The sequence below is a fragment of the Hibiscus syriacus genome, unplaced genomic scaffold (genome assembly GCF_006381635.1).
Source record: "Hibiscus syriacus cultivar Baekdansim isolate YM2019G1 unplaced genomic scaffold, ASM638163v2 tig00002919_pilon, whole genome shotgun sequence".
NCBI lineage: Eukaryota > Viridiplantae > Streptophyta > Magnoliopsida > Malvales > Malvaceae > Hibiscus > Hibiscus syriacus.
The window spans coordinates 1,045,389-1,058,148 of NW_024061957.1; the positions used below are offsets into that span (position 1 = coordinate 1,045,389).

The 12,760-nt window shown below is 35.2% G+C and overlaps 2 protein-coding genes across 4 annotated transcripts; one reads left to right on the forward strand and one right to left on the reverse strand.

Annotated features, from left to right (window-relative positions):
* Positions 1-497: 497 nt before the first annotated feature.
* Positions 498-4,131, forward strand: LOC120165039. 2 transcript variants are annotated; one of them, XM_039174635.1, is made up of 2 exons: positions 498-1,042; positions 2,506-4,131. In XM_039174635.1, the coding sequence occupies exons 1-2, from the start codon at positions 783-785 to the stop codon at positions 3,896-3,898; spliced, it is 1,653 nt and encodes a 550-aa protein (XP_039030566.1). In that variant the 5' UTR covers positions 498-782; the 3' UTR covers positions 3,899-4,131. The 2 variants fall into 2 exon arrangements, with proteins under 2 accessions (XP_039030566.1, XP_039030571.1); XM_039174640.1 differs by lacking the exon at positions 498-1,042 and adding an exon at positions 2,004-2,336.
* Positions 4,132-4,812: 681 nt separating this feature from the next.
* On the reverse strand, positions 4,813-7,729 carry LOC120165099 (E3 ubiquitin-protein ligase RNF4-like). Of its 2 annotated transcripts, none has more exons than XM_039174692.1 (6): positions 7,590-7,729; positions 6,784-7,066; positions 6,611-6,662; positions 5,831-5,946; positions 5,372-5,620; positions 4,813-5,047 (listed from the first exon to the last, which is right to left on the reverse strand). In XM_039174692.1, exons 2-5 carry the CDS (start codon positions 7,018-7,020, stop codon positions 5,399-5,401), a joined length of 627 nt encoding a protein of 208 aa, XP_039030623.1. In that variant the 5' UTR covers positions 7,021-7,066; positions 7,590-7,729; the 3' UTR covers positions 4,813-5,047; positions 5,372-5,398. The 2 variants fall into 2 exon arrangements, with proteins under 2 accessions (XP_039030623.1, XP_039030614.1); XM_039174683.1 differs by having other exon boundaries at positions 6,784-7,077.
* Between the last annotated feature and the right edge of the window lie 5,031 nt (positions 7,730-12,760).

Consider the following 12,760-nt stretch of genomic DNA (forward strand, 5'->3'; position numbering starts at 1 on the left):
AGTAAAAAAAGAAAACACAAGCCGGTACTAAAAATAATTGTCTGAAAAAGACTGAATGGTCCCCTACCAAGCACTTGTTAATTGCACTAAACACCTTAAATTATAACATCATTTTAAATTATTTTTTTAAATATTTTAATTTCATCCCTACACTATTAATATAGGGTCAATCACATTCTTTCGTGAATAAAACTGTTAAAATTTATTATTTGTCATGTAAATACTTTTATATATTATACAATAATATAAGAAGGTGAATTATAATGAATGTTTGAATAAATTAATAATTAACTTATATAATTTGAAATTAATATTAAATAAAGATTTGAATACAATTTTTTATCATTTCACTTGATCGATTATTTATAATAGTGACCCTGATTAAATTTTGTAATATTAATAATAATGTTTTATTACATTCCAGCTCTCTTGCACCGTCTTTTTTCAGATTTTTTTTTTTTAAAAATTGTTCCTTTTTTAAGGCCAAGAGGCAGATTCCAGCTCAAAAGCACCCCCTCCATATCCTATTTTCCTTTACTCATTTCACGACCATCTCGTCTCCTCCTTCATGTCCTGGCGCTCTATTTCTTCCAACTCCCTTGTTTTTTCTCAGCGAAGCATACTTTCAAACACTTTACATTCCCATTACTTTTCTACTCCGACACCTTCGATAGTTCAATGACACTCTCTCCAGATCCAGTCCTTTGAAAAAAAGAAGCCAAAACCAAAACCCCATTTCTCTCGACTCGTTGAAGCATTACAAATTCAAAAGGAAAGAAAACATGGGTGGTTTAAGAGAGTCATGGTGTTTTTGTAAAGGAGTTAGCAAGTCGGAAAGAATGAAGGGCACCATTTTCTCGAGTAAAGCTCCGACAATGGCCAGAATCATCGGCGCCTCCGGTGATGGAATCTCGGTTACCGGATTTCTCATCCACCGGAATCTTCTCTTAACTACTCACGTTAACCTCCCTTCTGTAGCTGCTGCTGAGAGCTCCGAGATCCGGCTCCAAAACGATGTTGCTGCCACTCTCGTTCCTCACAGGTATTTTTCCTCTTCTTTTTTCCGGTTTGTAATAGGAAAAATGAGGGATTTTAATTCCATTTCATATTATCATGAAAATGCCATTGAATTATGATTAGTTGATTAAAGAAACGTGGGTCCAAGATTGATAGTTGGAGAATTATTTTCCACACTTCGTAGAATTCTCAGCTTTGAGATTTGATTGAGGTAATTATTTTGGCCTGACCTTTTCTGTAAAGTTCACATTATTAAAATATCATTCCTTAGTGATCTTTGTTATAGTTTCAACTTGTTTTTTCTTCCTTTTTTGTTGACATTTCACCGCCATAAATTTACTACGAATGCCTGCATAATTGCAATGTGTACCTCATTTTTCACCAAGAAGTTAAATTATTTTTTATATTCAAAGGTTCATAGTACTTCACGTTAACTCAAGTATCATCTTTCTTCAGTGAAGTTCTTTGGATGAATATGAAATGTGGTACATTCTCTAAAACCGGTTATTTACAAGAAAATTCAACTTTGCCTATATGGCATGAGAGGGGTTTAATTTAATTTTCATTGTTTAGTTAGTTTAATACAAGGACACTTATCTATTACATTAGTGCAGCAAAGGAAAATGCAAGACATACAATAACATTAATCGTTGATCATATGGGTTTGAATTGTGTAGCAAATCAACAGGCATTATTAGTAGTTGCTCTCAAGCGAATCCCAAATCTTTACTTTTTCTTTTCTTTTCCATATGTGTCACACATGACAGAACAATATCCTTTGATTTGGTCACAAATGTGTTAGATAACATTTAAAAATGTATTTTGCTAACTAATATGTAAAAATTTATACAGTCTGTGCTTCTTGATTCTTCAGTAATATACTGTTCGTTAGCATTTTCATTGTCTCAGTACATCAGTGATGTACATAATTTATCAATCCTAGCTAAGAAATTTCGAAGTTTAATGTGATCTTCTAGATAGTTACCTTCATTAGTTTTTTGAGTGTTGACCCTTATGTTAGGATTTAAGTGGGAATTCCTCCTCCTACCTCTCAACCTATCCCTTGATGCAACCCTGACATTGTAATGTTTCCTTTGCATATGCTGTTCTTGCCTTTCAACCCCTTGTTGAAGGCAAGTTCTTACCTTTGGAAGTCAAAAAGTAGAGGTGGCTATAGGTGATGTCCTGGTTAGTTCACTCGCACTTGCAGACCCCAGGGGAAATTCTTGATATTCAATTATAAGTTGGAAAAATAGTCTGATCGCTTCTGTTTAATTGACTTGCTCTAGCCAGTTAATGTTATTCTGGTTGATCTCTAGGTTGGCCCATTTTTGTGGCTTAATATTTTCATGATTGATTTTCCTCCTGTGATTACTGATGTAATGCATGGACTAAGAGAAACAGGTGCCGGGTCTCCTGAAATATTTCTTTTATATCATTTTTAAGCAAAACCCCAAATTTAATTCATGGTCTTTATTCTGATTGCAGGTTTTTCATTACCAGCTCCGTTTTAGATCTAACAATTGTGGGCTTAGATGCCCTGGATGGAGAATCAAATACCCAGGGCCACCAGCCTCATTACTTGAAGACGTGTTCTAAACCAAATTTATATCTAGGAAGTGCTGTTTACCTTCTAGGTTGCACCGAGAAACAAGAAGTAACAATAGGTGAAGGGAAGGTGGTGATTGCCACAGACAACCTCATAAAACTGTCAACTGATGGAATAATATGGAACCCTGGCTCAGCCGGATTTGATTCACATGGGAACCTTGCATTTATGATTTGTGATCCTATGAAGCTAGCTTCCTCTCCTAATACCAAGTCATCCATGACTTCTTCATCCTCGTCATCGTGTAAGAAAGATATTCCTACGCAATTTGGTATTCCCATTCCCATCATTTGTGACTGGTTAAACCAGCATTGGGAAGGTAGTCTTGATGAAGTTACCAAACCTAAGCTACCAATTATTAGGTTGATGTCTTCAGGCCAGAAGAGTGAGCATTCTTCTGCATCCTTCACAATGCGCCAGGTTTTTAAATCAACCGGAGATGATAGTGACATAACTCCATCTTCATCAAATATAATCATGAAAGTTAAGGATCAACCAGGACCAAGCAGTTCCGCTGCAGCGAACACTATTGAAGAAGAGACGTGTTCTGATCCACATGTTGTGCATGTACAAGGAATCCCAACACCTGAAATATATGAATCACCAAAGTTGACTGCTGTCCCTCTTAGGAAGAAAGAAACCAGCCAAATCCAGCTTTTGGATATAAATTTTCCTCCCAGGATTGTGAAAACTGCTGTAGTTCTGCGGCCTAACAAACAAGAGCTTCCGAATACATGTGAGAATGCTTTGAAGGAGCTTCCTCCAGAAATCCTATTGAGAGAAGAAGAGCAAATCAAGAATAGACTACATGCAAGTCCCAGAGAGGATGCTGATGTTGGCTCGATGGCTTCCGTAAACGGGGCCCAGAGTGAGGTCCAGTCTAGTTCATCTCCAGTAGAACGTCCAGAGATGTATAATGGGTACAGCAGTGAGGGGGATACCATGTACTCTGCCGAGACTGCCGAGAGTCGAAACTACACAAGTCCAAGAGAAGGGAAGTTTCAGCAAGTGGGAAGGAGCCAGAGTTGTGTGGGTTACACAAGATGGGGAGCTGTTCAAAGAAACCCAGCAGCTCGCAGGGCACTGCTGGAGAAGCAGAGGAGCTTTATACATGGAAAGAAGACTTACTCACAAGGGGCAACTTCTCAAAGAAGTAACGACTACTACAGCCCTACGGTTTCCTCAATCATGAAGAAACGGAACAACTCGGAGCAGCCACCAGTCAAACAACGCCAAAGCACAGGTCATTCATCCCCGAGATGGCTGTTTTAATGATACTGAAATGATGCCAAAAAGCCAACAACAAATATATATACCAAAATGTATTTCATTATTTGCATTTAGTGCAAACTAATTTGTCGTGACACTGTGTAGACTGATTCAATATGATAAAGAAAAAGATTCAGCCACCATACCATGTTGTAGTTCTTATGATTGATCCAGTTAGCCACATTGCTAATACAATTGCATTTTCAGGCACAATTTCGGGTAAGTAGCTTTTACAACATCTTTTTATGCGTGGATTAAGGGGTGAACTATCACAGCAGTCATTGCCTCGTAAATCAATGAGAATTGGGATGGGTTATGCTTTACAGGTTTTATTGTAGATGCCCATTAAGTGTCAATTTGGGGGATTGATGTCTAGATTAGTGAATTTGCCCTAAATAAATGAATGTTCACATTTCCCTTATATCCATCTCTCCAAAACTGCCCTACTAACAATCATGCAAGGCTGATGGTAGTCAGTTGCTGCAACTGAAATAAGCTCATCTCATGTAAGAGTAAAATTTACTAAATGTGACGGCCCTACCCGGAAGGCTCAATCGAGCAAAAGTGGGTCCTTCGTAAATCCAGACATAATAACAACTTACCAGTAGGCTATAACCATTTTGAATCACAAACTATATTACTTATCATGCAAGTCAAGGAGAGGCACTGGTAACTTACGGTTCAAGGTAGCTTTTCAAACTTGGGAAAAAAATTCGAACATAGGATTGGGTATCCTTACCAGACATGCTACTGAGTTAGGAAATTAAAAAAAAAAATAAGTCATGGTATCAATACCCAAAATAAAGGTATCGGTACTCTCAAGTGAATGGTAACCTGTCAATTTAAAGTAGTACCAGTACCAACCATTTGAGTATCGATTCGGGTTTACGGGAATTTAAAATAAAAACCTGCTAGGATAACTAATCAAAAAAATTATCAGCACAAACAGAGTTTAAAGCTACATGTCAAATGCTCCAATATTCAGAGAAGGATTTGCTTAACCAGTGCCTATAGGAATTAGTTAAGGCTTATTTAATTACTAATTTTGATATTTTTCTTCCTTTTGCAGCTAAAAGGCACTAGTTAACATTTCCCTTCAAAAATCTGTTCCATTGACATCCCAACTCCATTCAAGGACGGTTCAAATTATCCCTGAAATAAAACAAAAATCATAATCAGAATATAATTTAAAAGAAGAAACAATAGCATTACCAAAGTTGTAATATATGAAAAGATGAAGGGAAATCATCAAGCTCCATACCACTACAGTAAATAAAATGCTCTATATAAAGTGCCCATTTATTAAAATACAGCATCGAATCCCAAGCACACGAAAAAGAATATAAGCATGTCTTTGACAATGAAGTATTATTTGGACAAACATAATTGATAATTCACTTTAATAACCTATGATCTTATTATCTTTCACTAATGGAAATTTAACCCTAAAATAAAGATATAGAATAGTAAACTTACGTCACTAGTTGGGCATAGAGCTCATCTTTAACTGGCTGATGGAAGGAAAACCCTAATTAGTTCCTTCATGGTGACCTTTTTCCTGCAAGTTGGGCATCTTCCCTGCACAGCTAGTGCAGCTTTAATGCATGCCTTGCAGAATATGTGCCCACACCTTGTCGACATCTCCTCAGTAAATAAACCCATGCAAATTGGACAATTGAAAGTTGGTTCCCTTGGCAGTGGTTGCGGCTTTATAATTTCCTTGACCTGCCAATAGAAAAGTTAACGAGACTCAAAACATTCATAAATCTAATCAAAGTCGACGATGCACCAGTCATTAGAACACATGGATGGACAATAGTAACAAGGGGTGTCCAATCACAATGTCTTAATCTGATGACCAGCCATATTCGTACATTCTTTCCTCAAAAATATTAGATTATATATTTTGAATGATGAAACGAAGCAATAGCTTACAATAGACTGTGGCGTGTTTTCCAAATTAATGTAATGATCACAATTGATAACCGTCTGGCTCGGAGGAAGTCTTCTACGTTTGTTCCGATTATTAGTAGTTGACCTAGCCGGCTGCCCTATAAGGAGAGAGATGTGAGATACATCAACTTCAGACATAGGGTAATAAATTTGTGTATATACTACTATATCCCCTCAATAAACTATATACTATTATATCCCCTCAATAAACTATATACTACTATATCCCCTCAATAAACTATTACAGACTATAGAGATATCAAATACATTAGTACATTACATGAGTTTACTGCTCATTGGTCACTAATTCTTAACAAAAAGCACCCATTCCAAAGAATCTGCAATTTATTTCAGTTTTTAGTGCAATTCACAAAAGTACATAATTTTGATCCATCAGCTTATTCTAATCAATTCAAAGCAGACTATATGACCTAGACTTTCGCTTGGATCATGTTGTGTTGGTTAACTGTAGCGTGATTATTTTGTTTCAAATTTCCCCCTTTCAGAAATTCATCTGCAGAAAAGACATACAGGTTCCTTCTCGAATCTTGTTAATTATTTGATGTTTACGAAACAAGAAAAAATTAACTGATGATTGAATAGTACGGAGCACCTGAATAATGAAATTAAGAAGGAATATTTAACCTCATCTAGATAAATAAAATGAATTTACAAGGTGGAATGGTGCATCAAAACAAGCTTTTGTCATAACATCCTTGTACTGCAACATGATGGAAATATTTCCCTCATAAATTAAACTACCTGAATCCACATCAACAACAGTCCTTCTGCTCCTCCTCGAATTATTTTTAGCCTGACATAAAATCCCAAGACAATCAGTAACACCCATGATTGAAATGAATCCATAGGAAAACATATATCCCATATAGTTAAAAGGGAAGAAAACAAAAAAATATTGAACAGAAGAAGCAAACCTCTGCAAATGCTGTAGCAGAAGATTCAATTATATCATCTTCAATAGCTTCAACATCAATGGTATCAAATGGCTCAGGTTCTATGGGATGGCAGGTCACTTCCTCGAGGCGAGCCTGTTGCGAAGTACCCTCCTGTTCTCTAATATCATAGGGTGGAGAATTTAGATCCAGCACCATCTTCCTTCGACGGTACCCTCTGAGAGGAGTGCCCCTCATTTCAATAGTGTTCATGTCCATTTATAATTTTCTATGCACTTCCTCAATACCACAGCCTCGATAAACCCTAAAAGGCAGCTAAAAAAACAACTTTCTCAGATTAGTTCACCATATATATAATATACAGCTTTCATTAAACACATACCAGTCAAATATGGATAATAACACCTCCAAGGTGAATAAGAGATATTTTAGCAAATATATATATATATATATCACAAAGTTTGCTACACACGAACGAGTTGCAACTATTGGTTTCATCTTTCCAGTTGGATTTTATTTATTAAAAAATAAATTATGAAAAACTAAAGGATAAATGAACAAAACACTTGACACGAAACCATTATTCTAGAAAGGGAATAAATTTAATCAAAATTCAAACTCGAACGACAGGCCCAAAAGAAAAGATATCGAATAACAATTTAAAATTTAAGAAAATTTATCAAATAGGCCAATGTATCCTTTAGAAAAATTCCCAAAATCGAAGGAATATGAATCAACTGTAACACCGATCCTTGAATGAAAGCGAATTGAAATAAGAAAATAAATTGATAAGAGAATCAAAGAGAGTTGAGAGATCAAAATCTCGCCTTGAAATCCAGGGTGAAATCCACTAGCCTTCAAAATTTTCCAGACAAAACAAAAAAATCGAAGAAAACAAGCGAAGCCCAGAAACCTTCTGAAGACTTCCCTGTTGAGGGTTTTTAACAAAGTAAATTTGAGAGCGACCGCAACGCACAATAACGTTGTAATGGGATTTGAGTTATATCATGTTTGAACTTAAATTATTGGGTAAATTCAATGTATTGTCACTAAATTATAAGAATATTATATTTTGATCATTAAATTAAATTTTGCCAATCAAATTATTTAATTATTTAAATGATACAGATTAAATAATTAAAACTTTTATAAAAATAATTTAGGAAGAGTATCAATCAAATTATACATTTAATCTTTAATACTTATACATTCTATCAATTTAATTATAATTTTAATGTACAAACAATGTAACATTGAATCAATTAATTTCCACCACTTTTTTAAAAATAGATTAAATTTTTAAATATGATATTTATGTTAATTATATCAATATATAGCATGTGCATCAATTCGAGTTTTTTTGAACCATTCCTACCTTAAAGAGAAGAAGGGAAACATCAATTCTAAGTTTATATACTTAAGATTAAAATTCATTTATCATTATAAATTTTACAAAATATAATATGTAATAATATATGTGATCTGGTGAGAAAATAATTAAAAATAATATTAAACCAAAAAATACATGAAATTTCAAGATTTATATAAAGTAAATATAATGGTATTATGCTTCATAAAAAAATTAGTTAGAATCTTTAAGATAATGATATTCTTTTTAATCAATGAAATCGTAGGACGAACACCTATACTTAAAAAGGTTAAGCTTTCATTTTGAATAAGTAAAATAACCTCAGTGACAAAAAATGCCTTATAATATACGATTTTAACCAACTTTTTTTGGATTTGCCAAAATGACCAACTAAATCGCAATGCGATCGATAATTCGCAACGCGATATCCGGTATCGCAAATCAGTTTTCATATTCGCAACGCGAATTTGGAAAATCGCAATGCGATTACGTAAATCGCAATGCGAATACGTAAATCGCAACGCGAATCTGACTATCGCAACGAGATTCTGACTATTGCAACGAGATTCTGACTATCGCAATACTGAATTTCAAATTCGCAACTCGATTTCTGAATTCGCAACAGGTTTTAGTTTCGCAACACAAATGTTTTGGGTATATAACTACGCAGCAGCAGCAACTCATAACCTAAATCCCTAAATCGCAACTCTTCCATCTCCATCTATCACTCTCCGGTGACATCCGTTCCTATATCCAACGACATCCTTCCCCATCTGGCAACAAGTTTTAGTTTCGCAGCTCGTTTGTTTAGTAAATTAATTTACAATAATGAAATCATCTAATGTTGATCATGTTTGGATAGATTTGTGTTTTGGAGGGTCTTGAGAGAATGTTCATGGTGTTTTACAATATATGCATTTACCCATGAATCTTCAACTAAAACTGTCATTAAAAAAGTTAACTTATGAAACTCTAATGTTACGTGTTGTAAATAAATTGAATTTAGAGCCCTTAAGTGGATTTAGGCTATCTTATCAGAGAAATAGTAAAGTTTATTTGTTAACCGACAATGAAGATGTTGAACGATTCATTGCTTACATTAGTGTTTCAAGTGATGATGTTACATTGTATGTTGTTGAACCTAGAAGTAGTGAAGTTGGGTCAGTAGCGGGTAGTAATCAACTAAGTTTTTCAACCCCAATTTATGGTGCTCAAAATTTAATGGTTCCACCACAATTTCATCACCAAGCAAATATTGTTTCACCACATTTCCAATACCAAACACAATCTCAAACCCCACAACCTTTCCCTAATCCAAATCCCAATCAACTTTCAGCACCAAATTCCGGTTTTCGTATTGACCAGTTAGACGATGATGAGCCAACAGAAAAAATTGTGAGTACTAGTCAGTATTCGAAACTTGATCTTGGTTAATACCCGGACTTTGATCTTGGTCAATACTCGGATTTTGATGATTTTTCAGAAGAAGAAACAGACCCTGCGTGTAATGATTTTGATATTGGCCAATACCCGAATTTTGATGATGAAACAGCCGTTGCCGAGGAAGATATTGTTGATGATAATGAGGAGAAAGTTACGACTATAAATGAACATGTTGAACATCCATTCTGTAATTCATATAACACTGAAGAAGAAAAAGAAGAAGAAGAAATCCCCAAAGAAAATTCCCCGAAGAAAATACCACGGGAGTATAACTGGAATATGCCAGAATTACTTCAGATACCGGAAGAAGAGTTGGTAAAGATAGCAGTTGATTGTTACACAAAAATTATTCGTATCAAGAAAGATGATTGTTTTGATACAAAGGAAGACTTGAAGATAGCTTTGTATACGAAATGTGTGGAAGATGGCTATCAACTAAAAGTTAACAAATCAAGCAAAGATCGTTTCGAAACAAGGTGTATGATTGACAAAAACTGTACGTGGCGTATGATTGTAAAGAAGATAAAAGATTGCGAAATGTTTCAAGTTAGGACTTTTATTGATAAACATACATGTTCAAGAACCCAAGTTTTTCCTCACCATAGACAGGCAAACAAAAATGTGTTGGGTGGTTTTCTGGATGAGTTAATGTTTTTGAATGGCAGGGTATATCGGAGAAATGAAATTATGACTGACATGAATGCTCGGTTCAAGATTAGTATCTCATATTCTCAAGCTTGGAGAGCCAAATGTTATGCCTTGGAATTATTGAGGGGGTCGCCAGAAGCATCGTTTGCCCAACTGCTAGCTTATTGTTACAATTTAAAGCTGAAAAATCCTGGGTCGGTAACTCATATCAAAACAGATAGAGATGGACGTTTTGAGTTGATGTTTATCGCCATTGGTGCTGCGGTTAGTAAATCAATATAATTTTGTTGACTCATTTTTGTTAGTTACATGCATTTCACATTTAAATGATTATATTTCTTGTGTATATGATTTTGTAGATTCGTTCGTTTATTAATTGCATGCGTCCAGTTATTATAGTTGACGGAGCAAATTTAAAAGGTCGATACCTTGGAGTAAACTTATTAGCAGTAACCATGGATGCTAACAATGGGATACTGCCAATAGCTTACGGGGTTGGCAAATCTGAAACCTCTGATTCATGGACATGGTTTATGGGGCATCTTAGGGATTGCATAGGTTCTATTAGCAATCTGACAATCATATCCGATAGGGCAAACTCAATTGACAACGTTGTTAGAAGGTGTTTCCCATATGCTTTTCATGGACTTTGTGGTGTTCATTTGTATAGAAATCTAAAATCAAGGTCTGCTGGTATAAAAAATCACAAATGGACAACTGGAAGGCTGTAAAAGCTTATTGGGATGTGGATTTTAATAAGCATATAAACTGTTTAAGACGTGTTTTGCCTCAGTGTGCTCAAACACTAGAAGATGTCGGGTTTGAAAGATGGTCAAGTGTACATCAACTTGGAGCAAGATATGGTTTCATGACGTCTAATAGTGCAGAATCAATCAACGCTCTAAGTCGTCATTCCCAGAAATTACCCATTACTATGTTAATGGAGTTTTTTCGAGCCTCTATTCAACAGTGGTACTACAAGAAAAAAAATCATGCATGTATTATTTCTTTAAATTTGTAACTTATCATATATTTTACTAAGTATTATTTATTTAAATTTACAGGAACATTGGAACATCGTGTTTCACCATGGACTGAAAAAAAGATAACGAAACATGTTGTGAAGTCAACGTCATGGAGAGTTGAACCATGTTCAAACACTTTGTTTGAAGTACTGGATAATAACTTAAATGGGCTTGTCGATCTAAATGCAAAGACGTGTAGTTGTATAAAATGGCAAACATCTGGTTATCCGTGTGGCCATGTTATAAAAGTTGCTCTTCATCTAAACCAAGATGATTCAAGCGCATACGCTATGGATTGCTACACTACAAAAGTATATCGATAGACTTATGTCGAGATTGTCTACCCTATTCCACATTCTTCTGAGTGTGACATACCAGATGATTTACAAACAGTTTTGCCACCAGCCATGGACATAAGGCTACCTGGCCGACCAAAAAGTCACGATCGTATACCGTCTAAGGGTGAAGAGAAGAAGAGATCGACATGTAGTCGGTGCAAGGAAAGTGGTCATACAAGGTTGACATGTGGATCACCAGTGCAATCACAATCATCTTTTCCTCTACCAAAATATGGATCCTCATCAAAATCCCAATCACAACCGGCTTCACCTTTTGGGACTGTTAACTTAGGTGATTTTTAAATGCAAACGTTGTATTATGTGTATATTATGTGTGAACTTTTAACATTTTCAGTTAGGCATGTATTAGTAACTTGAGTTTAAACATTGCTATGATATGTTCAGTTGTTATCACTTATTAGACATTCATTTGACTATCGCAACGCGAAAATCGCAACGCGAATATGACTATCGCAACACGGAAATGACTATCGCAACGAGAGAATCGTAATGCGAAATGAAAATCACAACGAGTGAATCGTAATGCGAAAATGAAAATCGCAACGCGAATTTAGTTTCGCGTTGCAATTTTAATTTTCGCATTGCGATTCTCTCATTGCGATTTTCATTTCGCATTGCGATTCTCTCGTTGCGATAGCCATTTCCGCGATGCGATAGTCTGTTTTACATTCAACATAATGCAGATTGAAATCAACAAATCAATTATTACATTTCAATCAATTAAACAAGCACAAATAATAATTATGTACACATCAATTAAACAAATCAACATTTACAAATCATCTTTTACAAATCAATTAAACAATCAAAAAATAATAATAAGAATTATTTCCTCATCAATTATTGAATTAACTTTTGCACCCATACATCCATTTCACGCAGCTCATTTCAGGATTAACCTGCAGAAACCAAACATTGAATCAACAACACTTTCTACACATCTAAAACCTACAAACAACAAATTATTGAATTCTAGCTACTTAACCAAACATTTTCAAACCAAAAAGAGTATATATGTTTAACAACACTTGCATTTGACTTACAAATTGTTTATGGACACTTTCATAACGCGGATGCAGGTAGGCAGCGTCCCGCATATATCGCTCTAGCCATAAAATGCCGAAACCACAAGCCTACTGCACCTCTATCTCTAT

Excerpts from the sequence above, each read along its gene's own strand:
- LOC120165099 (XM_039174692.1), bottom strand. The coding sequence starts at position 7,020 with ATGGACATGAACACTATTGAAATGAGGGGCACTCCTCTCAGAGGGTAC. Across the intron at positions 6,663-6,783 it reads CTGCTACAGCATTTGCAGAG|GCTAAAAATAATTCGAGGAG; the intron begins GTTTGCTTCTTC and ends ATTTTATGTCAG. Across the intron at positions 5,621-5,830 it reads AAAACACGCCACAGTCTATT|GTCAAGGAAATTATAAAGCC; the intron begins GTAAGCTATTGC and ends TTCTATTGGCAG.
- LOC120165039 (XM_039174635.1), top strand. The coding sequence starts at position 783 with ATGGGTGGTTTAAGAGAGTCATGGTGTTTTTGTAAAGGAGTTAGCAAG. Across the intron at positions 1,043-2,505 it reads GCCACTCTCGTTCCTCACAG|GTTTTTCATTACCAGCTCCG; the intron begins GTATTTTTCCTC and ends TTCTGATTGCAG.